The 27,988-nt window shown below is 54.1% G+C and overlaps 1 protein-coding gene across 1 annotated transcript; it reads right to left on the reverse strand.

Annotated features, from left to right (window-relative positions):
- Positions 1–512: 512 nt before the first annotated feature.
- CARD10 (caspase recruitment domain family member 10) lies at positions 513–17,442 on the reverse strand. Its single transcript, XM_040593989.1, has 21 exons — positions 17,414–17,442; positions 15,212–15,430; positions 14,704–14,841; positions 14,047–14,372; positions 12,005–12,187; positions 11,494–11,649; positions 11,234–11,359; positions 10,867–11,061; positions 10,622–10,768; positions 9,747–9,862; positions 9,455–9,495; positions 8,648–8,765; positions 7,957–8,134; positions 7,023–7,146; positions 6,431–6,671; positions 5,701–5,770; positions 5,255–5,354; positions 4,629–4,787; positions 2,366–2,487; positions 1,610–1,725; positions 513–1,363 (listed from the first exon to the last, which is right to left on the reverse strand). Exons 1-21 carry the CDS (start codon positions 17,418–17,420, stop codon positions 1,156–1,158), a joined length of 3,090 nt encoding a protein of 1,029 aa, XP_040449923.1. The 5' UTR covers positions 17,421–17,442; the 3' UTR covers positions 513–1,155.
- Between the last annotated feature and the right edge of the window lie 10,546 nt (positions 17,443–27,988).

Genomic DNA, 27,988 nt, shown 5'->3' on the forward strand with positions numbered 1-27,988 from the left:
CTGCTACGCTAACCCTCCCTCTTCCTTCTGTCAGAACCTGAACCCACACCCAGCCTCATGTCAGGGTGAGAACAGCCCCCATCGGAGGAGCACTGACCCCACTCTGCTGGCAGCACGGCTGACCTCAGTCTCACAGTTGTCCCCCAGGAGGATAAGGTAGCTGGCTTGTCACTTCACAATAACCAGGGCACGGAGGGATGTGAAGCTCTAGGGACCTCAGCCAGACACATCAAGTGAGCTTTTCCCTGGCTTTTCTAAAGCAACCTGGCCAACATCAGCACTGGGGAGAGACAAGGGGCTGAAGAAGGGGAGGAGTAGAAAGGCGAGGGGGCTTGGTCACCGGCACACTCAGCCTGTCCTCTCCCCACACCTACTGCTGCTCTCCCAACAGCAAAACCAGTGCTCCCTCCTTCCCCTGGAGGACTGGGCAGCTGGGTCTCAGCTAAAGGAGAAAAATACCCCATTGTCATTACCTGAACCTTCTCAGTAACACAAAAGCCCGTAGCCTGCCATTCCCATTATGAATGGTATTTAATTCTCCTTTATATGGTGCTTGCCAATAAAAGGCACCATTAATAATTTACAAGCAATAAAGAGTACAGCTCCTGTAAAACGAGGATTTGTTGCAAGCTTAGTGTCACTCCAGCCACGCCAGGTGTCGGCACATAAGCCGTGCTCCCTGCGCTGTGGGGCTGGAGGTGAGGTAGATGGGAAGAGGGCACCGGAGCACACAGTGCCGCAGGGCAGGGCAGAGGAAGGTGATGGGATAAGGGCTCCAAATGTGTGAGAGATATGCTCCTACAGAGCCCAATCCCACACAATTCCCCTACATTCCCCATCTGGCAATCTGACCACACACCAGAGACAAAGGCAGCTCAAGGTGATGGGGAACAGCCCATGAGGGTGGTTTCCACCATTGTCACTGGAAGAAATCTCTCCAATAAAACACAGAAAGCTCAGACAGGGGAGGCAGCGTGTGTTACTCCCCAGCTCTTGGTGGCCTCAAGAGGACCAGAAAAGCTACTCCCGGGGGCCTTTGTTGCTGTCATTCCCTTGGGGAGGAAGAACACGCTATCTGGAGGAGCTTGGGAAGGCAGGAACCTCCAAGAACCGCTCTTGGGGACAGTAGCTGGCAGTGCCTGCTGCTATCACAGTTCAGTCATCACCCTCCTCGATCCACAGCGGGCGAGTTTGCTCCTGGAAGATGCATCCCCGAACCACCTTGGGCAGCTCCTCAGTGTGGCTCCAGGCATGGGGCTCCACACGGGCCCAGGAACACGGCAGAGTGTGGAGAGCCTGCTCTGCACCACGGCACACCTTCAGCACCTCTGAGTCCCGCTGGCCTGCCTTCCCCAGCAAGCTCCTGAGGAAAACACAAGGATGAGAGTTACACTTGGTATAGAGAGATGAGGTAGCAAAACCACCCAGGAACTCCCTCACATGTACACAACGCCAGTTCTCCTGCCCTTTTTCCCCTCACATCAGCCAACCCAAACACACACGCAGCAAGTGCTCTCATCCTGATCCTTATCTCTCCCTCTGAACAGCGACAAGGGCCTCTCACTCCTCTCGCGATACCCATCAGCCATGCCATTCCGTCTTTTCTTACCTGAGTCCTCTAACATTCTTCTCAGTGACCTCGACATGGATAACAATAGGGTATATTTCACTTTTAATTAGATCCCTCACACTCTGAACTCCCAGCTCTAGCAGGCAGTGTTTATTCTGGAAGGGAAATTGAATAGATTTACTGGTTTAAATGGAGAAAAAATAACCCCAGCCCCTGACAGTTACATTAAATCAAACCCCATACTGTGCAATATCATTGCTTTTCCAATAGTAATTTCATTAAATGTGGGATTTACGGGAAGTGCCAAGAGGGAAGGAGGGAACTAAAGAACAGGGTCACCCGCTCCATCACCAACCCAAGAGCCCACCAGACCCCTCAGTCAGCTACAGCCCATCTTCATATCCTCTTTGTTGTCACTGTCACCAACAGCTCCACATTTATCTGTCTGCTCTGAGCAAAGCTGTTGCTGCTTTGGCAAAGACGAGGAATGTGAGAGCAGGGAGGTCATTTCTGCATATGGCATTTTCCACCACCTCCACTAAGAATCCCCAGTTGCCATTTCTTTCACCTGAGCTCCACAAAGACTCAGGGAAAAAGTCTGTACCTGCTGCCCCACAACCTCACAGCACCTGAACCTAAAACACCCTCCAAACTACACAGTCCCCAAGCAAGCAGCTGCTTCTCTATCACCACCCCACCCTTCCTCTCCTCCTGCTCAGCTGTCCCTTCCTCTCCTCCAATCTGAACGGGGTGCCCCATCCTGGCCCTCTCTCTCCACACCAAACAGCTCAGCACCTTCTCCATTGCCTCCCGGATCATGTGGATTCGCCTGCTCTCCCTCTGGCCCTGGGGCGCAGTTCTAGACACAGGGTGCTCCTGATCAGGGGTTGCGCTGGGTTCCCCTTCTGCCAGCTTCTCTGTGAACCAAGAGGAGATATGAAAAAGGAGATGTCAGCCCCTTCTTCCTCTTGCACATATTTTCCACCACAGATCCCGCACATTTACTGCTGCGCTGATGTTTATGAAGTTCAGCGTTTATGGATTCTGGAGAGCGAGTCTAATTATACAACATTACACGTTGGCATGGATCTCCTGCAGCTTTCTGCATACAGAACAAGCAAGATATCACAGCTGAAGACACCTTGCAAGGCAAGAGCAGCACTTGTGTTGCAGTACTGGACCAGCCTAAGCCAGCTCACAGCCATTATACCCCCTTCCCCATTGCCACATTGTCCCTCCCACTCTGTAACAGACTATGGCATAAAAATAATTGCTTTATTTTTCCAGGTAGATTTTCTGCAGGGTTTGTGAGCTACATGGGGTCATAGATGGCTCCAGTGAGCAGGCAGAGCTGGGGAAGCAAGAGGAGTGTGCATCTTGGCGGGAGGAAGATGGGGGCCAAGTTGAACCTCCTTTTGTTGGGGGCAGCCTGAGCCACCTCCCCCTGCTCAGAGGCAGAAGGACAGCACCCAGCAGCCAAGCCAATGCCAGGCAGGACAGCAACGGAGAGGTGATGCTGAGACAGAGAACTGGGGGCAGAGCTGGCAGGTCAGTGAAGTCCATTGTGGACAAAACAACAATCGCCAGGTGCCCCTGGTAACTCCTAAAAGAAGATGCTATGATACACACACACAGAGACCTCACTTGGGACCCAGAGGCTCCGCAGCCCCGTGTGGCTGGCTTAAGCAGATGCCAGGCTTTACCTGTTGACCGTGCTGCCCTAGACAGCTGCCCACAGTGCCACTGAAACCTAAGCAGGGAACCTAATAAGGCTATTAGAAGCTGCACATCCCTAAGATAGAAATAATTTATTTAGGAGAAGACTCTTTCAAGCCCCAGGCTGCTGGGCATCCTCTGCCTGGTGGCATCGGTCCTTCCCAGGTAAAGCTGGATTCTGCAGAGCCATCTGTTTCCTTTGGGGCCACTGGCTCCTGCGGGAGATCAGCCGACTTACACTAACTGCACTGGCTGGGGAGTTCTCCAAAGGAAAATACAGGCAGCGAAGAAATCAAACGGCTCGGGGATCCCAGATCACCTTCCTTCCCTTGCAACAGGCAAAACTGACAGGGGAGACCAGAGTTTTTGCCCTCAGTGTAAATTCCCAGCCACAGCAATGGCTTCGAAGTGTGTCCCCGTGCAATGTGAGGGGGACCCTGCAGAGGGCTCAGTAGGACAGGATATATGGCCAAGCCACTCAGATAAGAAGCCCAGCGGCCAAAGTTTCAGAGCTATCCTTTTTCTCCAGCAGACCAGAGATTTTTCACTACCTCCATCACCACTTCCCGGAAAAAATATACCGACTCATTTTTCAGTCCTGCAGTTGGCAAAGGGAGAACTCTAAACACAAGGAAAGGAGAGATGGCGAAGGGAGGAGGAAGGAGGAAAGAAGCTGTCCTTTGTGAAAATTCCCTATGGGAGAAAAGCCCTTTCCGCAGCAGCCTCTGCAGTGGCGTGTCAGCCTCACCCCGCTGGCAGAAGGAAGGGGACAGCAGCACTAAGGCTGGATCCTCCCGTTCCTGGGGAGGAAGAGCTGGTATGAAGTCAACCAGCAGATGGTACCTCAAGCCAGGGGCTTCACCTCTGGGAAGAGTGACCCAGAGCAGCAAGGCAATGCCACAACCACCCACCCAAGGGAAGAGGGAGGATCCCCATTCCCCCGGAGACCAGAAGGATTCCCTGTGGTCCAAAGGGATGAGACAGTTAAAAACAGGAGGGAACATCCTGCAGACACTCAGCCCAAGAAGGTGACCTATCAATAGATATTTCTGGGAAGACGGAGACCTCCGCACTTAGCCACTGAAGAGGCACCTCATGTGCTTTCCAAGAGTCCCATGAGACTACATCTCATACTTCCAAGACTAAGAGCATCTGTTCCCTGCATTGGGCTGACCAAGGCCTCCACAGAAGTTACCTCTTTGAGCGGTATCTTAGCTTCTCACTGTATGCCTAAGAAGTGGCAGGAGATAAAAGGGGAAAGCAGACCTCAGAAGCAGGAGGCTTGTGTACTTTACTTCTCCCAAAACAGCCCTGAACATGCCGACCACTCATTGCTGCCTACCTGCTGGGCACACGTGGAAGTCCAGGCGAGAGGTAGGCAAGTCCAGCAGGTTTCTGATGAGCCGTGGTGCAAGACAGTTAGGTGACAGCACCACAGGACGGGGTGTCTTGACCACCACAGGGCGCACCAAGCTGTAAGGCTTCAGGTTCACATCTGGGTCTAGAAGACAGGAACGAAGAGAAAGCCGAAGGTGACAACACAGACCAGCCTGTCTCCAGCCCACGGACTATCCCATTCTCCCTGTACCACCCCCTCATCCTGACTCATGGAGGCACCTATCAACCATCCTATGTCCCAGGAGAGATCCTACCCTGGTTACAACACTCATTCATGGGCAGATACCTTGGCTGTAACTACACCTCACCCATTTCCTGGGACTTCCTCAAGTTATGCACCAGTTTATTCTCCACAAAAAGTTAGGTGACCCCAAGAACCACAGAAGCAATGGAAAGCCCCAGAAAACCAGGGAAAAGGAAGAGGGCTTCCCAAAATCCCATTAGCAGAGTTATAAGAGGGATTGTGGGCAGAGACACTGAGGCATCCCAGATGGCAGTGTCCCTTCAGTGCCCACAAGGGACAACTGGGTGTCCAAGGGTGATGGGGCAGGTGCAGGGGTAACAGCTCACCTGAGCAGGGGTCCAGCCACAGCTGCTGAGGGGGCTGTTCTGAGCTCCTCTGCGGTTTGGATTTCACTAGGCGCAGTTGGTCCAAGGCTCGTTTCTTTAGCTGAGCAGAAAGTGAGGGCAATAAGGCTGAGAGCATAGACCAACACACACACACAGAGCTGGCTGCAGAGCACCCACTGGGGCAAAGGGGATGGAGCACACACATAGAAAGTATGGGACCAGGTTTGCCCCCCATCAGGTGCAGTCTGGGAGGTGGGGAGGGGGTAGGAAAGCAGCCAGAGAGCAGTAACACTGCCTGGGCTACAAGCCCCTGCTCTGCTTGCTAACCCAGCTGCCACCTCTGTACGAGCTGGTTTACCAACAGAGTGGGGCAGATTGCATGCTGAGGTGGTGGGGTGGCCACAGGTGCACACACAGAGCTCTCATTGCTAGGTTCTTCGGCTTACATTAGTTCTGTGGCCCTTCTGCTGCCCAGGCATCTGGCCCTTCTCCTGGATCTTCAAAAGCTGGTGAGCCCTGAAAAGACAGAGAGCTTGCACTCAAGCAGCTCTAGAGCCCCCAGAGACTGTAACCTGCTGTGACCTCTTCACCAACGCCCACAGACCTACTGAAGCATACAATCATAGAATCATTTAGGTTGGAAAAGACCTTTAAGATCTTTTGAGTCCAACCATAAACGTAGCACTGCCAAGTCCACTACTAAACCATGTCTGTAAGCACCGCATCTACATGTCTTTTAAATACCTCCAGGGATGGTGACTCGACCATTTCCCTGGGCAGCCTGTTCCAGTGCTTGACAACTCTGTTGGTGAAGAAATTTTTCCTAATAGCCAATCTAAACCTCCCCTGGCACAACTTGAGGCCATTTCTTCTTGTCCTACCACTTGTCACCTGGGAGAAGAGACCAACACCTTGCTACATCCTTTCAGGTAGCTGTAGGATGCGGTAAGGTCACCCCTCAGCCTCATCTTCTCCAGACGTATCAAAGCCCTCAATCAACCTCCCATCCTCTCAAGGCACCCAAACACTACTACACTGGTCCCCCACACAAGGCGTGGGTAGCCCACACTGTCAAGAGGCCAGTCTGCACCCCTCGGGACTCCTAGGGGATGCTCACCACAGATAAATGGGACAGGTACCCCAGGTACCCCCTGGCTTCCTCCTCACCCTGGTTACCTGCTATAGTTGGGCACTGTCCCCTTGTCCAGGTCCCGCATGGTCAAGGGATCAACGCGGGAGCAGTACCACTCCAGCCGCCCTCTGTGCATAGTGTCCATGACATGGAGGATCTCCCGACATTTCACGCACAGTGCATAAGGGTCTGACAGCTCCAGGAGGGACAGGTTGGTGCGTACATAAAAAGAGTCTCCAGAAAACTTCTTTCCTTCTTGCAGAGCTTCCTGCAGAGGCTGGTATCCTGGAGCAGGAGAGATAGGTCACCACAGGTGGGAATGCAGGAAGCAACCATCGCTGATAAGATAGCCAAGTCCCCAGCACAGCTGTGATGCTACGGATTGGGGTGGGGTTGCAGAGGAGGCCAACAGACAGAAGGTCTGTACCTCCATCCTGTAATTCAGAGGATGCACAAGTCACACCAGACAGGGAAAGCTACCGGAGCTACGGCCAACCCCTGTGTCAGACATGATGGCCTAGGACCAAACAGGAGAGGAGAGAGATAACTAAGATTTACCTCCAGGGCTGGGCAGAGGGTCTGGAAATGGAGGCAGAGAGCTCAGGCTCAAAGATGACCCAGCCACCAGGGCCTTACCTTCCAGGTCCAGCTGAAAGACGAGGCTAGAGGGCTCATCCCAATGCAGCAGGCTCAGGTAGGCAACCTCCCGTGTGCAGTTCTCCAAGGAAAGCACCTCTTCCTTCAGTGACGGCACCCTCAGCTAGCAAGGATCCAATGCTGTTAGACTTAAGGGCTGGAAAAGCAGGCTCCCCACTCAGCTCCCTCACCCAGCAGGGTTAAACAAGAGATGTTACAGAGCAAGGCAGGTCCAGGGAAAGCTCTACCTGAGGACAAGGGATCCTCAGTCTGCCTCTGGGTCCCCCCTCTGCCTCTGAAACACCTGCTGCTAGCCACCACCCAGTCTGCTGTGAAAGCAAATGTGTGCGCATGAATGCGTGTGGGAGTGGGGGCAGGAGAGCTGATTTATTTTCAGTTACAGGTGGGATATTAATTCAAGTAGTGTAGCTGTATTTCAAGTGGTGTCATTCTTGCCAAAACAAATGCCCTTCCCTCCATCCAGGAGCTTTCTTCAGAGCAATTGTTCTCTATAGCTCAGGAGGGTCACAAAGGCCTTAGAAATTTTGCCTCAGAATTGATTGCTTTGCAACAGGCATGTGCAGGATGCAAACTGCCCTGAAATACTACAAGGTGACAGACAACCCTAAGGACACAGCCATACTGCTGTCTTAATTGCTTGACTCCTTTTTGTTTCTCCCCTCCCCACAGCTGAAGAAAGTGTTTCAGAAGGTCTCAGCATTTTTACATGCATAGGTACGCTCAGGTGCCATGAGACCTGGATGGGTGTTTGTGCTGCTTAAAGCTCTAGGCAGGGAGCAGTCCTGGGAAACAGGAGAAATGGAGCTGGCCTTCAAGCTGGTAGAGGTCAGCTTGCACCGGGGATCACTCCACACTCCTTGCATCATTCCAGGTGCCTTGCAAACCCACGAAGTGAGCCCATTCCCAGACTCACCTCAATGAGCCGGCACCCTTCCCTGAGTCCTGCTTCCTCAACCCGTGAGCCTGGTTTGACCCACTGCACATAAATCCCTGTTCTGTTCCCTCCAAGGATGGATATGTCTGCTCCGAGGCTCTTCTGGGGTGAGGGGTTGCTGGAGTGACCCATGCTAGCGAGCTGCACCACCAGTGACCTGGCAAAGAGAAATGCTAAGTCCAGCAACTGAAGTTTGCTGCTTTTTGTAAGAACCGGTTCCCCATGCCTTGTGTCCAGCTACAGGGTGTTTATTGTACCAAGCGTTGTGGTACAGAGCTTGCAATTCACAGCCATCACCAGGGCGCACACAGAGCTCACAAACCCCCAACAGCCTCTTCCATCACATAAGCCCCTTCCACCCCACCAGCCCTAACACTGAAGCCAAGCTGGGCTCCCACAGTCCTGTCCCTGCCTAGACAGATGTGTGCCCAGCCCAGGGCAACATCTCCACCCCTGCCACGACAAATGGGACAGCACAAAACATTGGAAGTCCTGCTAGGAAGCAAGAACTATAGCATCTTCATTTCTCTCCTCTCCCACTAGCGAGAAAAAGCCTGCAAGGGGGGAGGCAGAAAGGAAGGATGTCTCTCCCAAACATGGTCCCGCATAACCACAAAACATCCCCCCAAGCAGCTGGCTCGGTGTGCCTAGCTCAGAGAGCAACAGTAACCTCCTGGTGACCTCCTCACGGCTGGGAAGCGTGGACAAGCAGATCTCTGACTTCACCCTGGCATAGGTACTGCTGGAAGAAGAGAAGGCCCCAAGCGAGGTGCTGGCAAAACCACTGCCTAGGGAAGAGAGCAAGAGGGAGCACATCACCTCTCCGAGTACTACAGGGAGCTCATGTTATTGGGGTGGCAAGGGTCTGTCAACCCTTCCTGGGCATTTTCTAGCATCTGACTAGGAAATCGAGGCTTCAGGGAGGCTCTGAACAGTCACCCTCCTGGACAGTTTCCCATGCCTCCTGAGAACAAGCAAATCTTCACTCCATCAGCATTTCAGACAGAAGGTGGCAGCAGCCAGGACCACCCAGATGTGCCCAGACATCAGCCACCAGCACTAACCACAGGACCTGCCAGCACCAGGAGCTCCACTCCAGATTTACAACCCGTCACCCAGGTAGCAGCAGATGAAGGGAATATCCAGTAACAACCCAAGGCAAAAGCATTTCTCTATTCTGTTACCTGCTCCCCCAGCTCCACATCAAATTATCTGTCAATGCCGCTCTCCATGAATTAAACAGAGCTGATGTGAATAGCTGCCTGCTCTGCAGAAGAAAACCCAGCTTTTCCAGCTGCTGTGCCTGGTAAGGCACATGGGGATGCATGGGTCCATAGCACCCTGCTACAGATACAGAGCCCTCAGAGTGAGCTGCACAAACCAAAAGTATGAGGGAGGGTCAGTTGTCCAACCCCTCCCTGCACAACCACCACTTCTTTTTAGCTACACCCTTTGGGGAAAGCCCCCACCCTGGTACCTGTTGCATCTTCCATGCTGCTAAAGGAGCCACAGGACAAGCTACAAAGGAGACAAAATGGGATCTGTGAGGCAAGAGCTTTTCCAAAGCCTGTTTGCATCCCATTCTCAATCCCATCCCCACAACCTTCCCCCACCCCACAGAAGCCCCCCGCTCAGCCAGCACACAGCTGCTAGCCAGCCCTCCCACTCTCAGCCCCCACTCCAGGCTCCCTCCTCCCCTTCCAGCCTGCTCTCCCTGGGCCCCAAAAGCCCCACAAAGGAGACGGACTCGAGCAGCCCCCAGCAATCACCTTTTGTAGGGCATGCACCTATCTTCCCGCTGCCGACGAAGGATGGAGCCAATGCAAGGGGGGAAGGGGAAGGTGGAAAGGCGGTTGATATCCTTCTCATTGTCGGGAGTCACCTCCTTGGGCAGTGAAAGAGAGATGTCTGCTAACACCAACACCCAGCACCACCTCTCCCCTCCCTTCAGATCAGGTCACAAAGAGCTCCTCAGGTATCACATGACTCTTCAGAGACCATCCATATCCCTCCAAACACCCAGGGGCACCTTGTTTTCCCAAGGAGAGACCACAGAGGGAGCTGCATGACACTGCATCCCCATCTTTTTGCAATGTATAAGCTGTAGGAGTAGTAACAGATGAAGACAATACCCAGCTTTGTCCTTCTATCTCCCTTTTAGCCACCACACACCTGTGGAACTGCCCATCTTAGGGTGCTTTAGGATGAGTTCAAAGAGTCAAAGGAAAGAACCTGGCTCCCGTAAAAAGAATACAATGCTGCTACAGGATTCAAAAGAGCCAGGATTTCTCCCCCAGCGTGCGTAGATTAAACAGCTTTTTGGGTAGGATAACATTTTACATAAGGCTGTTGATTTCTAGGGTGTCATATGGGCTGCAGAGAGTTTCACTTCCCCCTCTTTCCTACCCAGCTGAGTGCTGCATACATACTGCAGCAGTGCGGCGCTGGCCAGCTTGTCAGAGACTGAAAGAACAAAGTTTTGCACCTGGGATCTGCCCCAACCTTACACACAGCCCCATGCCCCGTCTTCCACAAAGTCATAGCCCCACAACAAACCCACTCCGATGCCTCTGTGCCCTTCCTGAGCAGCATGGGTCCCCACTGCCCTCAGCTGAGGGTCAGCCTCTCATGGTCAAGTGCTCACCATGCTCTGAATGGCCGAATCCCCTGGGAACGGGATAACAGAAACCCCCAGCGGATCCACAAGTCCAGTTGTAAAGCTGGTAGAGTTGTCTACAAGGCTCCAGGTGCTGCTGAGGTTGGAGCAGAGGGAGTAGGAAGAGCTGCACATCTGGGAGAGAAGGGACTCCATCACCCCACTGCGCCCCCCAGAAATCAGTCCTGACCCTTCCGCCTTCTCTGGTCCCCCTTCTTTCTAGCCACCCTCACCTTGCTCAGACTGCGGCTGCCTTGGCACCGCTGCAGCTGTGCCTCCAGAGTGCTGTTCAGCCCTTCTGCCTGGCTTAGCTTGCTTAGGAGCTCATCCCGCTCCTCCTCCAGGGCCCGCACGCGTTTGCGGTACTGGTCCTTCTCAATCAGGCTCTGGGAGTATTGCAGCTGCACCCCATCGCGGCTCTGGATTGCCTGCAAGAAGCCAGGCTGAGAGTGAGAAAAAGCAGAGAAGTGCACTACTAATCCCCATCTCACACCCTTGCATGGATGGAGAAGATCCACTGGGGAAGGACAGGGTATCCAGAGCAGAGACAAATGCCCTGGTCCAGCTGGGAGGTGGAGAGCTGTGGGGAGAGCAATTTACCTGGTCCCGCTCTTTTTCAATCTCCTCCAGCTGCAGCAGCACTGTGTTCATACGATGCTTGTAGAGATCACAGTCCTTCTGCAACGTCCGGTATTTCAGCTGCAAATCTTCCACCTCCTGGAGGTACTGGCAACAGCAAGCAGCAAGCATTAGCCCTCCTAGAAGTGACTGCTGTGGCTTCCCAGTCCCCTCCCTCCCCTCTCTTCCAGGCCCTTCTCGGTGTGCGGGGGCAGTGATGGGGGTGGTGATGAATGCTCTACCTTATCCCTCAGCTCCTCGGCCCACAGCAGCTCATTCTGCAGGGAGCTGAGTTTCTGGCAGAGATCCTGCCGGTCATCTTGGGCTTCCTTCCAGTCGTGCTCCAGAATGTCCAGCAGGATCTGCTCAGAGCCTGGCACTGGGCCCTCGCCGGGCGTCTAGAGAGTGAGGGTACTGTCACTGCACCACAAGCACTGAGGGAGCACCAGACCAGGACAATGACAAGCAGACTGGCACAACTGCCATCATCCTCCTACATTAATCTAATGCACACTCCAAGGCACAAAGTCACACTTGTAAGCACATCCAAGAGTCACAGAGCTGGAAACAAGGGCCCATCGCTACCTCAACCCAGAAGCAACGGCAGTCACCACAGCCAAGAAATATGCTCAGAGGAAGGGACAGGCCAACCAGGACAGTGATTTCACCCACCTTTCCAGTGCTCACATCACCAGCACTGGGGCTGCCCCAGGGAAGGAGGCAACCTGGAGCCTTCCCTGCCCCGCCAGGTACCTGCAACATGCCCTGCAGCTCCTGTAGCGATGCCGTGAGTCGCTGGTTCTCAGCCCACAGCTCAGACACGGTGTCGGGGTGGCCCCGCTCCTCTGCCTCTCGCTGGGGCGGCACAGACACCTGTTTCCGCAGCAGGCTGCACTCTTCCTCTAGGCTGGTCACTTTGCATTTCAGCTGATCCACCTGCAACCCAGGGAAGAAACATAGTCTTGACACACATGGCTCTGCACCTCTGCCTTAGCAGGAGAGTGAAGCAGAGGATGCGGGGCAGAAAAAGAGTCTGGAGGTGAGGAAAGCCAGGGCTGGGCAACTGGGCAAAGGAGTATCCTGCTGTTGGGCCAAGGTTAGCACAGCTGCGCACAAAAGCTTTTCCCTGCAGGGCAAAGGAGGAAGATGCACTTGCATAAGCAAAGTCAGTCTCAGGATCCTCTCTTGGTGCAACCCCTTTCTTGATGCCTAGGGGCATCCCCAATGCAGCTGGCCTTGACCGTGGGTGGACCAGGGACCTCTGGTGTGCTGCCAAGGCCAGCAGCTGTATCTTAAAGGCTTCCCAGCTCCTAGAACAGCTGAAAACCAAATCTGCAGTAGAAAAATCCACTGGAGGCTATTCAGTGTGGGGAGACCACCTCTGGCCTGGGAAGTGTTTGAGGCTCAAGCTGCTGGAGGCTGCATGGTACCACAGATGCATCGTCACACCCTGGCCTGCTCTCACACTCCTCCACCAACATGTCACTAGAAACAGAGGAGGTCAGTTACTTTTAGGAGTAAAGGAGGTCCTCACAGAACTGTGACAACTGGTGAGTCTGATCAGAGAACCCAAGTTTCACAGCCAGGTAAGGCTTTGAGAGCAAACAGGGCAGGGGAAACCTAACAAAGCCACTGAGCACTAAGCAGCACTGCCACAATTGCCAAGGAGAGATTCTAGAACTGGATTACTTCTGTAAATCTGCCCAAAAGACCTAGAATGACTTTCAGAGACCAGACACTTCTGGACCCTGGAGTCAGGAGGGGGTCTGGTGGCCCACCCTGCTTCCAGGGTGATTTCTTTACCCCATAGTCACCCACAAGCAATTCACTTCCCTGCTCAGAGGAGGCCCAGGGGAGCTGGCATTGGCAGGAATACCAGATAGAAGGCAGGGGAGGATCCCAGCACCGGCAGAGCAGAATGAGGAATGAAATGTAACTGTGGGGCTCTGTGAGAGGTCCAGACCAAGACTGGTAGGGGAAATGCCAGGAGACAGCTGAGCACTGAGGAAATTGGGTTATTAATAGGTTCAAAGTAGGGCTGTCCTTGCCCAGGCAGGAAATGGGTGTGAGTTTGCTGGAGGTGAGAGCTTGGCAGCTGGCATGCAGCATCACGAATTCCTTCAGGTATGCAGGGCATGAATCTCCCCAACGTCATGAGGGAGACAAGGAGGTGGTGGGGAGCGGCAGGGGGAGGTGAAGTCTGGGCCAAAACACTCCTACGAGCAGCAAGGCACGCTGGGCAGCTCCAGGCAGCATGCCCATGCCCAGCGCCTCACGTGCAGGTGCCTGCACAGCCACCATCCTCACTAGAAAGAGAAAAACACAAGCCCTTTCCCAGGGAAGAAGTAAATACAAACACAGATTTGACAGAATCGGCTGACTGCTGTGTGCCTGTGCTACCCGGACACATTGCAAGCACCTGCTGGCGGAGCAGGCAGCACAGGGCAGCAGGAACATGCAGGAGCAGACAGGGCATCTCACAGTACCAAAAGCCAGGCTGAGAGTTGAGAGATGCTGAGGAAGGCATCGCCCTGACAGCTCCTCTGAGGAGTCTGTTTTGTCTCCTCTAGGTGCTGTATCTGCAGCTGCCCTGGGGCAGTGGAGAGCCTCCTGTGTTGCCCTGCAGGGCACATTCCCCCTCAAGAGCAGGGGCACATGCCCCAACGTATGTCCTGCCTGCCATCAGCTCCTTCACGCTCACGGGCCACCATGTGCAGACATTCGTACGCATCCCTCTCGTTCGTCAGACCCCCACCACCTCCTGCTGCCAACCCTCATGTTCCCCAAAGCCATACCGCCAGCTGCAGGTCCCTGCTTCGCAGCACGGCCATGTTCTTCTCCTCACAGAGCTGTGCGTAGCGCATGGCCATCATGTAGTTCTCATCCTTCAGCCTCAGCAGCTCCACACTGTTGGAGTCCCACTCCTCTCTCAGCCGCTGGCAACGCTCCTGTACCTTCAGGAGCTCCTTGAGCTGCTGCTCCAGCCGGGCCTGCTCTTGCTCCAATGCCTGGTTTTTCAACTGGAGCTGGTGTTCCTTCAGCAGGTGCTCTTTCCGCTGAGCCCTCACCTTCTTCACCTCCATGATCAGGAACTGAGTTAGTCCCTCAGGGCCTTCCTCATCTGGGGGGAGACAAAGGAGAATCTGGTCCTGGCTGCTGAGACAGGGGTAACTGCCAAATACCAGCCTGCAGATATGCTCAATGCTCTGTTTTCCACCAAGGGGTGCCAAGCTCTCCTGAGGGTTGTAGCCCTTCTTGTCACAGGTTTACAGCACAACAGTCCATCACACACGTACACCTGGCCCCCTCCCTGGCAGATCCAGGGCACAGAGCTGTCAGGGTTCCTCACACACTGGTAGCATGAACCAGGTTTTTATGCATGCACATGCAGAGATTTCTGACCCTTCCCATGCAAGCAGCAGCTGAAGAGAAGACGGAGCACCTGCCCCTACCCAGGATCATAGAGCAGCGCTGGGCTGCCTCCCTCCCCGTTAGCCGCGTGTAGTGCTCTGGGTAGTAAAACTCTAAGGATTCCAGGAAGGCTTCATAGCCTCGCTTTCCACGGCGCCGGAGGATGTCCATCAGGTAACCTGGAAGAAGGGACAAAGAGCTAGGATTAATTCCTTGCAAACCAGAAAGAAAACAGCATAGCCCAGCTTCACAATATGAAGTAGCATCTCCACCAGTTTTACTTCCATCCACAAGAATGGGAATGGCTACAGGAGGGAATGGGGTGGGAGTACTGCCTTCATCTATGTGCACGCAGGGGGAAGCCCACAGAGGGTGAGAGGGAGGTCTGGCTGCAGAACAGCTCAGAGAGCAGCAAAGCCGAGGTAGCAATGCAGTGGGAGACACCAGGAGGCCACATAAACACGTGCTGGGTAGCATCCACTGCACATCAAAACCAGGCTGTCCCCACAAACCAGGCCCATCTAAGTGCAAATTTGTGCTTTCTCCCACCTGTCTGGTTGCTTTTGCAAGGGAATCGGCATGAATTCAGGACCTCCTCCTCATCCTGCTCATCTATCACACGGCACTGGCGCAGGTATGGAGTAAGCTTCGCCGGGTTCAGGGAGCGGGTCAGCTGATGTCGTGCACTCTCAATCTTCTCCCAGATGGTGTCTTCTTCCTCCTCCTGCTCCAAGAGGCTGCAGGCTTGGAGAGGGGCATTCTCCAGGGCTGGGAGGATAAAAGGATAGAGAAAGTCTGAGGAATGATGGAGAAGCACAGGATAAAAGGCATGAGGAGGCATGGGAGAACATGAGTCAAGGTATGATCCTGCAAATGATTCATCAGTCTTGCAAACAGGACTCAGATACATCAGAAGCCATTTTACATACAAATTGGTTCAGCAGGATCTTCAGTGTCCACTTAGGGCCTTAGATACACAGAAGACAAGCGGTGCATAAGGGAGTTAAGAACATATACTGTAGGAAGTCCAGGGAAGATGTCATCTTCATCCCTGAAGCATTCTTAAATCCCCCCAAACATCGCACATCTTCCTTTTTTCCCCTCCCTGCGAACGGGAAACTCTCAAGACCAAGAGTTTTCAGAACCTGGGACGTGCTGTCTCATACTAGGGCTGGAAAGGTGGCTTTCCCTGGTGATTCACTTGACTGTGCACACCCCAAGCGTTGGTGACCAAACATGTCCTTGAGGGCACCATTGCATGGAGCAGTTGGCTACAGGTGAAACCAAACGGGAATTGCAGAAGCCTACCTTCGATGTATCTTCCACACATCAGTGTGGAGCCCTGGAAATATGTAGCAACAAGGAAATCCATCTATCAACCAAATAAAGCAAGAGGGAACACCTGAAGTCAATGGACCGAAAACCCTTAGAGCAGTAGCGAACTTGCTCCATTACATCCTACGAGCTGTGATGGAGCAGGTATGTGCAAGGAGCTCTCTTTCCATCTATGTATCAACTCAACCAGCATTACCTATTTTCCCTTGAGAAATACAATCTGCTTCAGAGGCTAGCACAAATCCTTTTGGCTGGCAAGGCAGAGCACAGCAAAGATCTTCTGAGACCACGAAGCCATCTCTCCCCGCCAGTGTGCACCATTACCTACCGCTCTGGTGCTGGCATCAAGCGCAGCTTTCCTTACCCCAGCCACAAACATCCCCAGGGGCAGTGCAGAGATTCACGAAGGAAACCTCCCAACTTTTTTTTTTTTTTTTTTTTTTTTTGGGGGGGTGGTGGTTTTTTTCTTTCTTTCTTGGGGTGAGAATGATATTACACTATTTCAGACAGCCACCTAGCACAGCAAGGAGGATGGCTGAGAAAGCTGTGCATAAATTAATCCTCCAAGTAGAAATACAAGAGGCTCAGGATCTGCTGGATGAAGTGTAACGGGAAAAGAGAATTGTTGAATCCACAAAAGATAATCAAGTGTCTGATTTCCAGCGCCAAAGGACTTAGGAGCCTAAATACCAACACAGATCTGGATTGTCCTAGGTTGAATAAAGAAAACAAACTTCGTTTCTTGCAGAAGCTGATCTCTCTCATTTGGGACAAGCTCACTTGCCACAGGGACATAAGTATGCAGGAGGAGGACGCAACAGCAGGTCACACAAGCTGCGTTGTTTTGAGCTCCGCTCCTCTGCGGCGGACTTTGGATTTTAAATCGAAGTTATTTCGCCAAGAAACCCACGCCAGCTGTGCAAGCAGCGACCAGCCCCTCGGCTCGGCGGAGAGGGAGACGGCGGAGAGGGAGACGGCGGAAGGGCCTGGGAGCCGGCACACCCTGCCGCCGGGGGCACCCCCCCCCCGCCGCCCGGGGCGCCCCGCTCAGCCGCCCGGGGCGCCCCCCTCAGCCGCCCGGGTCACCCCCACCCCCGCCGCCCGGGGCGCCCCCCGCCGCCGCCCGGCGACCCCTCCAGGCCGGGGCCGGGGGGGCAGCGCTTCCCGCTCCGGCCAGCCCGACGGCGCGCCGAGGGGAACGGCGAGCCGGAGCCAGCCCTGCGGAGGTGGCTAGGGAAGCGCAGGAGAGGAGCGAACAGCCCACCACCCCCGGAGCCTGTGCCAAACCCACGCTCCCGGCCGCCCTGGGGGACGCAACTGCCCCCGTGGGAAAGGGGCCACAGCGGGCTGCGCCGCCCCCGCGGGCCGCGGGGAGAAGCGCCCGTTACCCGCTCCCGCGGGGGGCTCGCCCCTTACCCGCCATCGCCGCCGGGCGGGCCGCGCCCCGCTCCGCTCCGCGCCGCCGTCCCGCCGCCCCGGCAGGTGTGTCTGAAGCGCTCTCCCCACCCCGCCGCACCTTCCCTCCCCCGTCCCTCCTCCAGCCGGCTGGGAGGGAACCGGCAGCCCCCGGGCGATGGAGAGCCCAGCCCAGCCCGCCCCCGGCGGCACTCACCGGCGGGGCGAGGGCGGTCCCTGCCCCGGCCTCTCCCGGTTTCTGAGACCCTGCGGGTGCTCCTCACCTGGACGAGCCGCGGAAGGGCTTTTCTCTGCGCGTGTCCCGTATTTCCCTCCCCCGCCTCCAGCCCCGGGACGGAGCTGCTCTCCGGAAGGATGTGGCTGGCCACCGGCTTCTTCCGAAACGCGCCCGGCTTCCCCTGGCGGCGGGCCGGCGGGGGCAGGGGGTGCCCGGCCGGGCCTCCCACCGCAGCGCTGCCGAGGCGGGCGGTCGCCCCTGGCAGAGCACAGGCTCCCCAACTCTGCCTGCAGAGAAGAGGTGCATAAGGAGCTTTTTTGGTCCAAGGGCTCCAGAAATTGCAGCCTAGCCACCCCAGGTGTAAGGCTGGTTCTGGAGGGGGGGGGTGTCAAATAAGGAGAGAAAATGAGGGTGGTGGAAAGAAGCCCGATCCAGGCCGAGAAAAGGTCCCACAGACTCAATTTCTCTTCCCCACCCCCGCCCCCTCCTTAGTAGTGTCTGGGTGGAGCTGAGTTGGAGTCACCGGGCAGCGTGACTGAGTGGTACCCCAGGGCATGCGGGGGCTTGCACCAGCCTGACCGGGCACTGAGTCCCCCCACGCCAGGAGCAGATGCCAGGAAGCCTTCCTCCACCCACCCCGATCCAAGTGGCCACAGCAATCCCAGGAGTGGATCTGTGTGTCCACACCGCATCCCAAAGAGTCTGCATATGGTAAACCCCACCCCTGCCAGGTAACCAATTGCCCAAATCTGTGCTTACCACTGGGACTAGGAGGGTTCTAAGAGAGATGGAGTTGGACACTGTGATTCAGTTCCAACATCATATGCCTCCCCCTCCAAGGCTCAGGTGTTTTTCATTTTCTCTAGCAATCCCATTCCACTGTCACTTCATCACGCTCAACCATGTCAAGCCTCAGACCTCAGCAGCCAGGACAGGCGGCACAGGCTCCATTCAAGAGATTCCCAATGCAATATCAAGCTCATAAGAAATGGGAGTTCACCTGATTCCCCCCAGACGCAGCGCCAGCCTACAGGGTAGCACAGAGTAGTGTTGTGCATCCTTCCAGGGCTCTGGGCACAACATGAAAGAGCCCTATATTGCTCCTGCCCCTGCCAACGTGTTCCCAAAAGTGAGATGCCCTCAGCACCCCATAACTGCAGCTTCTAGACTCACCTCTGCATGGAAACCTTCCCTCCTCTCAGACAAGTGAAGGAACCAAAGCGGGAGGAGTATGAAACAATCTGGGGCCCTGAAATCATACTGGGGCCTCTGTCCTAAAGGATTTCCCTTGTGCCCAAAATGAACATCTTCATTTGTTACTCCTCCAGGGCTAATGGCAGACACATCCTCTCTGATCCCCACAGGGTTCCTGCACCAGCTTCCACAAGGTGGTTTGAGGGAAGGGAGGCTTTAGGAAGACGGTTTCCTCATGCTTCTATGTTCTTTTCAAGATCAAGCACAACCACCATTTGAGAATTGAGGCTGTATGTGCGATGCACAGAGCATCACATAGATACATAGCCTCTTTCTTGCAAAATATACACAGGCATTGAGCAAACACCAGGCACACGCACACACACACACACAGGCAGGCAGGGCTTTCAGCAACCACCTCCTCTCACATGGCATCTGAACCAACAGGCACTGGCTGACACCCCGAGGGGATGAATTTGCTGCTGACTCACCCTCCCTGCAAGGGGTCCCAACAGCTGCCTTCCCCTCCCTTGCAAACCCAGTGCTGCACAGCTCCCCCCTAATGAGCGTGTGCTGACCCAAGACCACCCGTTACAAGGCACAGCTCCAGCCACCAGCCCTTACCTCCAGCCAGAGGCATCCAGTTGAGTGATCAAAAAGCAAATACAAACAAGGCTGCCTGCATGGAACCCGTTCTGACTCAAGGCATGTCAATTTTTGCTTGCTAGTTATTCTCTGGCAAACAACCCAGGTCTCTCTTTCTAGTGAAAAGATTTCCTGAGCAGGATATTATGTGGTGATAGAAGATAAGATCTTCATGGTCATGATAAAAGCCCCAAAACAAGGGTTGGTTTCTCTCAATCACCCAGAAAGAGATGAACTCAAGACTGATGTCAAGGAAACCTCTCCCTCCATCTGCCCTGACCCCATGGGCAGTGGCTGTGGTGCTTTGTGACTCAGAGCATACAGACATCATCAGACAGAGCAGGTCCCACATCAAGCACCATCAGCTGCTCTCCTTCATGGAGGGTCTCAGCATGGCAGGTACCCCAGGAGCAAACAGACCACCCCTGAAGGCTCTGGGCTGGGCAGCTGATCCCAACAGGTCAGACAGCATCTAAGAGGAAGAATATATCCTATCCCTGGGTTTTGGCCAGAGTTTGGAGGCACAGAGATGAAGAGCTCTCCCTTTGGAGTGAAGCTGCAGTTGAAGAAGACATCCCCAGTTCATCTGAGATGCATGATCCCACCAAACCACACATGCTCACAGCACAGCCAGGTGTTACATTTCCAAAACAGCATTACCAAAATAGCTTTAGTAGCAGCTACTTTTGTGCTGGCACACTTGATTTCACACTAGGAATGACATTGGGGGGGTTGGGTGAGATTTTTTGTGTTGAATCGTTGGTTGGGTGGTTTGTGTTTTGTTGTTGTTTTTTTTTCAAATCCTAATCAAAGTATTTGCACTAGTAAAACTTTCCAAGCCACACCGTCTCACACAGGAAATCTATGACAAGCCAGCAAATGGTGAGCCATGCGTTGTTTCCACTGCCAGAGGAAGGGCTTAGCACACATGGTCCACAGAGTGTGACAGGCAGCTGGGTCTTCTGCAGAACCTTGCGGTGTGGGTCTGGCTAAAGGTGCTGAGAAGCCAGGATCCCTCAGAGGCAAGCCAGGCTACGCTGCAGGGGGCAGGGCTGGCTATGCCACAGCACTGCATCATTTGCCCCCTTCTGGAAACAGCTTTAGGAAGGTCTGAGGCGGGGAAGGAAGAGAGGAAGGAATTCGTTGAATTCCTGATAGAGTGGCTAAAACAGTGCCAGTATAAAGCTCAAGCTGTGGTTACAGATGGTGAGCTCAGATGCTTTGTAAAGTCCTGCCCTGTGTTTTGGGAATCACAGTATCTTTACAAACCTGCCCTGAAACTGTCTACCCACGCAGTGTCTGTAATGTGAACCGGTCAGAATATCTTCAATAATATATTTCTTGCTTGGTCCTTTTTTTTCCAATCAAAATATGCTATTCTTCTTATAGCCCAGTGATCTTCAAAGACCTACAGCTTCCAAAGAAGTTTCAGGGGGGAGGTTTGCTAAGGTTCAGGGTGGTCTTCTTAGTCAGGTTGAGGAAGAAAGTTTGAAATAACCCCCTTATTAATCCCTTCCATCCTGCTATAGCTGTCCCAACATAATCTGGTGTTGTGAAAAACCTCAGCAGTTTTTGTTCCTGTGTGGAACAAAAACAAACGCTGAAAACATGAAAGAGGTTGTGAAACAGGATTATTGACTCCAGCCTGATCCAATCGGATCATGCACTGGTTCAACTGGATCAGTTAACACACAGAAAAGTAACACTTTTTAAAAAATATATATTATATTTTATAAAATATAAACTCAGCGTTCATATTAACAACTTTTGCAAAGACTTTGACTACCTGCTTATCTCCCGGACACTTTTCATAGCAGAGATAAGACTGTCCTGACACACTGACAGTGGTTTGTTCCCTTCATGGTGGTGGTGATGACTGCAGAAGGGGGGGAGGAATGAGCCCCCCCTCCCAAAAAAAGGGAAGAGTGGCCTTCGTGGCAGGAAGGAAATGCATGTATCTGTGTGTGGAGATAGCAAAACAAGTGAATATTTCCTTCAGCATTCCTCCCGCTCGTGCACACACCCATTGCCTGGAGCTACAGGAGGCAAAAGTATGTGGGAGCATTTGGTAAGGTATTGGCAACACCTCTCCATCTTCAGGTGTGCAGGGTGGCAAGGAAGACCTGAATTAGAGCAGGATGATGGGATTCGAGTCACTGAGATGGACTTTCATACTCCAAAGCTGCCCAGCTGCCTGTGACAAAGGGGTTCCACCTCAAAGACTAAGCCTGGAAATCTCCTCAGACTTGGCTCCTACTTCAGCCTTGCTCGCAGTTGCCTTATTCTTAAAGCATTTTTCCTGTGGGATCAGTCCCAGCTTTTTTTTTTTTTTTTTTTCCCTCTCTTTCCAGAAAACGCGTCATCTGAGAGTCCATCTCACTGCTCATTGTGAATCCAGTCTGGTTGGCTCCTTCTGCATCAGACTGTGCAAGGGGACCATTAAAGTCTGCCCTCCCCTGCATAAGAAGGGTCCAAACACTGACCTTATAGAGGTTACAGTATATTCAGGGGAGCACTATGTGCTGTCCCCAAGTATGACTTACTCTGTTTAGAAACTGGGAGTAAAATCAGCTCTTCAACAAAGGATCCACCTTTGGTTTTCACTGGTGCGTGTAAAAACAGAATTTTATTATAAGGGGGAAGAACCATGGGGACTGGAGATGTACGCACAAAGAGGGGGCAGATCACACCTGCTTCGAGCAGAAATGAAATGACTGTCCAAGAGGCAACACGATGGCAAATGGAGCCCAGAGAAAGAATAAACCCATCTGCATTTTAATCGCAGCAATCAAGAGCTCACCAAACCCACCTGCTTTTCTTTAGTGCTTTCCTAGCACGCTAAGGCTGCAGCCACCAGAGGTCAATGTGACCGCGTCAATCTCAACCAGCTGTTCGGTGCTGCACAGAGTCCCTTTGAAACTTTGACAACAAACAGAAATATGAAGTTGTGTTTTCCACCTCTCAGGACATAACTTTGGGGTAGATTTGCATGTAAACCAACATTCAAAGCATGAATCACAATGTGACCTCAGCACTATCCTGGAAAAAAGGGCTTGAGAATGGCAAGGTCCCCAGTTAGCATCCTGCAAGCACTCTGAATTGAGACCCTGTTATTTGCCTGCAGTCCTACAGGACGCCACAAGTGCTCCAGTTACTCCCAGCATGTCTCATACCGCTAGTTTCAGTGTCACTAGGGTGTTCTCACCAGTCCCAGACCTGCCTTGTTAGCAACAGGTGGAAATGGACTATCTGACCTCCCCTGAGTCCCGTTTGTATTCCCTGGGGCATAAGGGCTGTCACAGTGAATGAGGTCTGCTGCAGGTCCAGGCTGGCTGAATAAAACAAGTAGCTGACCCGCGGCCAGAGGAAGGCAAGCGGGTTAAATGAGCAGGGTCATTAGTCTGGATTAGTAAAAGTCAAACAGGGAAGATGGGACTATGCAGAACAGAAATCAGAATGTCTGGAAAGTTTTGTAACAGCCAGCCATTCTTCTGCACTCCCACACCTGCCAGTCATGTTCTCCTCTCCATCTCACCTATGTCCTCTCCTAGACCACTTCAAACAGTCACCAAGATGCCATTTCCATCCTAGTCTCCCAAAACCTTCATCATGTATGTGGACACCTACCTAGTCAGAGCAAACAAAAGACTCCTATTCCCCCTCCAGCAGAGCTCCAGCCTCATCTCCAGCCTTGTGGGATGTCATGTTTCCCTAGGTAAGAGACATCTTCTTCTCCAAGAAGACTCCAGCAGACTACAGGTTCATCAGTGGTCCTCTGCCCAAAGCTAGCCAGCTGCCCAGACCAAGCACATTTACACCACCTCATATGAATGAGCACTAGCTTAGGATGGGAACAAAGACAGAACAGAAGGAAAACCCTGCCTTGTGTTTGCAGGGCAGCTGAAGTCAAAGACACTGAGACAGTGAGAATCACCTTCACCAGCTCAGATGCTGTTATGTAGATGAGCAAATTGACTGTGAGCAGTCTGAATTCAGAAGACTAGACAGAAGATTAGCTAGTTATCTGGGAGCTCTGCTCAGCCCATTTCAGAAATGCTCTGGTTCCTCATGCAGCTTCAACAGGAGGGAAGGAAAGAGCATAGATGGAAAACACCACTTCCATCTTCCCTTCCTCCTCCCTGAAGATGATCAAAGGCCTGTATGGCTCCTTTCCTGAGCTGGTACACAAGCATGCTCCAGGGTCTTTGGCAGCCAGAGTCCCCAAGAGTCACTGTCAGGCTGAGACTGGCTAGATGTTGATGGATGAGAAGCAGAAGGGGGTGATACCATCCCATAACACCCATGACACTAAATGTGCCACGTCAGCAAAAGGGACAGGGTTCATGTATCAGGGAAGGAAGATGCTGGTCTTTCAGACCTACCAGCAAATTTGCTCCATAAAGTGACAGACGACATAAATTAAGTCCCAAAATACTCCCTTCTGCTACAACAGTTGGAGTTTTGAGGGCACAGGTTAGCAATGTATGTGGGACAGCATGTTGGCTTTTCAGCTTGCAGCCCGTTAAAGCTCCACCAGCAACTGTCAGCAAACAGGTCCTGGTTCACCTGTGCACCTAGCCTTGCAGTTCATGGTTTGGGCAACAAAGCCAAGCCTGGTGGTTTTCTAGCCCCAGGAATACCTGAGGGAGGGCGATGCAACTGCAAGAAAGGGAGGCATGCTGAGACTTTGGTGGGGTTTCAGTAGGCCAGGATCAGGCCAGGACCTTTTTCCCTTGGCTGGAGAGAAAACCTGTCCAGGACACAGACAGGGAAAAGAGCTGAGCTCCTGCCAACAGGGACAAAGTCTCTCTGCAGAAAACAAAGAACAGCCGAGTGCCACCAGCACGTGTAACGCTGCTCCAGAGCCATCGGGTGGCACCACCCCACCGTGCAACCCCTTGGGGAAGGAGGCGGCTGGGCAAAGCCCAGAAGCTTTGGGTCAGCGTGTCCTTATGCCGGAGCCCTTGCAAAGAGAAGGATGTGGGGAGCCAAGTCCTGTGACTGTTCCTGCCACACAGACCTGCCAGGGCTCCTTGATCCTGACTGCTGAGGCCTTTCCCAAGCCTTTCCACTCTGAAGATGCTTGACCCACACCCACGCCCCTCGACCACTGCCCTGACCTACACTGGGCCCAGCTATTCTCATCCTACAGCTGCTGGGAGACTGCTGCTGCACTGAGCCAGGCCCAGACCTACCTGCAGGACAGAAAAGGGGCCATAACTCCCCTCTGCTCCTGTTAATGCCGCCAAATGGGGGTGTGCTCCAGGGCATGTGACAGAGGTGGGTCTGTACAGAGCAACTCTCAAGCCACAATCCACGTTCAGCAGGGGCCAAGGACTACAAACCAAAGCTGAGACCTGACAAGGTTGGTACAGATGTGACCTAAGCCAGAGTGGTTAAATGCCGGAGGTGAAGGCAAGAGCACAACATCTAGGACCTCATTTCCACCTCCGCATACCACCATGGGCACACCAGCTGCCCTGCAGGATGTGACCCTAGATAACGCAGGAGGTCTTGCAGCCCTTCTGCCTGCTGCACGGGATCTGTGCTGGAGCCTTCATGGCTGAACCTGGTGTGATTCATAATCTTCCCCCAAGCACTTCTCCATGACTGGCCCTCCAGAGCTCCCTGTTCCTGTGTCCTGAAGCCAATACACCCAGCTACCTCCTTGTCTTGACCCGAGTGGCTCTCTGCCCTTCAGATGGTCCCACAGAGAGCAGCATCAGCCAAAGCCAGAGACAGCCATGGGGGGACTCAAACCCTGGGGTGCAGCAGGAGCCGTGCCTCACTTCCCAGGAACTGCAGCCTCCCTGCAAGACCAGACCTTTGCAAGCCCCAGGAACGTAACCCCAGACCCCCCCCACCCCCTGGGAGCTGGATGCCCATTTCCCCTGGGAAGGAGTCACGCCCTGCCCCAGGGATGTGATCCTTGGGCTGGAGCCACAGACAGATGCTAGCTGGAGCCCGCCCAAGAGCAACGAGCTTTCCAAGTCCTTTCCCTTTCTTGGGGGTCTGGTAGTCACATAAACAGGAAAAGCCTGGCCCTCTCCCCTCGCTTCCACGGCTCTGCCTCCCCTCCCCTCCCCTCCGCCGGCGTGATGGAAGCCCCAGCGCTGGGCTGCTTGGCCCCCACGGAGGAGCTGCTGGCTGGCCCCTGACCTCCAGGCTCCGCATTTCCTGTGGCAGCCGAGGAGGGAGACGAGGCCCCTTCTTCCAGACGCTGGGGCTGGGCGTAAAGGGGCCTCAGCGGGCCAGCCCGGCGCGGGGAGGAAAGGTCGTGGCAGCCCTGTGCCAGCGACCCGAGGTCTGAGGAGGCAAAGATGCCAGCTGCCCCGGGAGAGGTGGGAGCATCTCTGGGACAGGAGCCTCCAGCCCAAAATGACAGGGCGAGGGCCACGCTCCCGCCCCGGCCCTGCAGCCAGCTCCCCAAACCCTTCTTTATCTCCCGGCGCTTATTTTTAAAAGCTTTGTGGCCTTCCCTCCTAAAACCATAGGCGGCCACTCTGGGTCAGGGCGGCTGCCCGGGAGGGACCGGAGCGGTGCCTGCAGGGGAAGGGTGCAGCTCCTCCTCCAGCTCACAGTCACCCTTGCAGAGCCCAGCGCTGTTAACCCTCAGCAACCTAAGCCCAGCTGCAGGAATAGATGCCCATCCTAAAATGAAAAAGCTGGGATTACTGCCTAGGAGGGTGTTACCCCTTTCCCCCAGGTCTCTTTAGGGAGGACTAAGCCAAGACAGACATCCCCTGCCCTTCCACGCATCTCCTATGGGTCATCACAGGGAGTGGGACTGAGATCTCTGGAGGGGAGCAGGGAGAAGAACCAAGCCTTGCTGAAGGATTTCAGCTTGAGAGGCAGGTCCTGGTCCCCGGGGTCCTGGTCCATGCTTGGGTTCTGGTGCCAGCCCTGGCTTGTAAAAGCCCACCACACTGGCCAGATGTGATGCTCACTTTTCACGGCCTGGCGGGGTGTGCCAGATGCATGGGGAGAGCAGGGAGGAGGGGATGGCATCCCGGATGGAAACCTCTGGCATGCCTCTGCGTGGATCTCCACTCTGCCCTGGAATGCGCCCGCCAGCAGCATGTGGGAAAGTGGAGTCAGCAGAGACCTTGGATGTGTCAGCTCCCCGGCTGAGTAAACAAGAGGAGCCCTGGCAAGCATTCAGCCCCAAGCATCTGAGACCTTGAAAAAAGGGGGCTGGAGACAGGGAGATTCTTCTGTCCCCTCCTTGCTCAACCCCTGCGAAGTATCTCCTAACCTCTCCCCTACCTCAGGTGCTAACACCACCTCTTCTCACCCCCACCACATCTGGAGAAGTGTGGGGAGACACTCTCCCTGAGGCATTTCCAGCACCGGGCTGTCAGATCTAACATCTGGGAGAAACACTGCCACAGGAGGAGGGTCTGGGGAAGAAAGAGGTGGGATTAAAGGATTTATCACCCACCCACACCCCCCACGCCGCGCACACCCATCTATGCCCCTTGGCCGTCTCCCAGACAGCAGGGAGAACAGAGCGTGGAGAGAGTTTCCACCAGCAGTACTGGCACTGCCTCAGTGAGCACAGCGATGGGCTGGGACAGAGGCTCACTGCACCGCCCAGGTAAATACCTCCCTGGCCCCAGCTGGAGACATTCCCACGAGGGGATGCAAGCTCCAGCCACCATCCCTGCAGGTTTCACAGGCTCAAGGAGAGGCTGCAAAACAACAGGTTTCCCCAGTGCCTGTTGGAGACATACTCCCACCACTCCTCGGGTTGCCAGCATTGTATCCCTCATGTCCTCCATAAAGTGCACCCACAGGAGACAGCCCCTCATCCCCTCTCTGCCCAGGCACAGGAGCCTGGTTTGGGGTCTGGAGAAGAGAGATGGGCTGGGGAAGATACCCCCAGCGACATCCCAGTGGTGGACCCATCATGTCCTGGGGGCGAGCTCCTGCAGCAGTGGCGCTGGAAGGCTGTGCTCACCTTCTGGCCACTGTCCCACGTCCCCTATCGCTCCTCGGCAGGCACAGACTCCCAGAGAATGAGCCATTGTTCCCCAGCCCTGCGGCCTCTTCCTGTCCCTGTAGGGCTTCGAGACAAACAAAAGCAGAGCCAGACACGGTAGGGAGGAGGCTGGGCCTGCTCCCCTCCTCCAGATCCCGCAGCAACCCCGCAGGCAGGGCAGGCAGACGGATGCCCGCCTTGGGGGAATGGGCAGGGACACCCCTATTTTTAGCTGCCTCTGCATCCCCACCCCCTTCCTTCCGTGGGCCAAAAATACATGGGCTGTATGGACAGGCAAAATCATTATCATAAAAGAGTTGTCCAGGCCTTCTGTCCAGCCACTCCCCTGGCTTTCACCTCTTCCCTTTGACCAAGACAGATTCCTCAACACACAGTCTCCCTTTCCCATCACGGATGACATCTCTTCTTCCCCATCCCTCATTTCCTGTACTTCTCTCTCCGCACATTGCACCTTTCCTCATCCCTGCACCCTGCTCCCCTTCTGCTTCATGGATGCATCCCCCATCCCTTGATGGTC

This window comes from Falco naumanni, chromosome 5 (genome assembly GCF_017639655.2).
Source record: "Falco naumanni isolate bFalNau1 chromosome 5, bFalNau1.pat, whole genome shotgun sequence".
Lineage (NCBI taxonomy): Eukaryota > Metazoa > Chordata > Aves > Falconiformes > Falconidae > Falco > Falco naumanni.

Excerpts from the sequence above, each read along its gene's own strand:
- CARD10 (XM_040593989.1), bottom strand. Across the intron at positions 9,496-9,746 it reads AGGTGCATGCCCTACAAAAG|CTTGTCCTGTGGCTCCTTTA; the intron begins GTGATTGCTGGG and ends TCTCCTTTGTAG. Across the intron at positions 8,135-8,647 it reads CGTGAGGAGGTCACCAGGAG|GTCACTGGTGGTGCAGCTCG; the intron begins GTTACTGTTGCT and ends TCTCTTTGCCAG.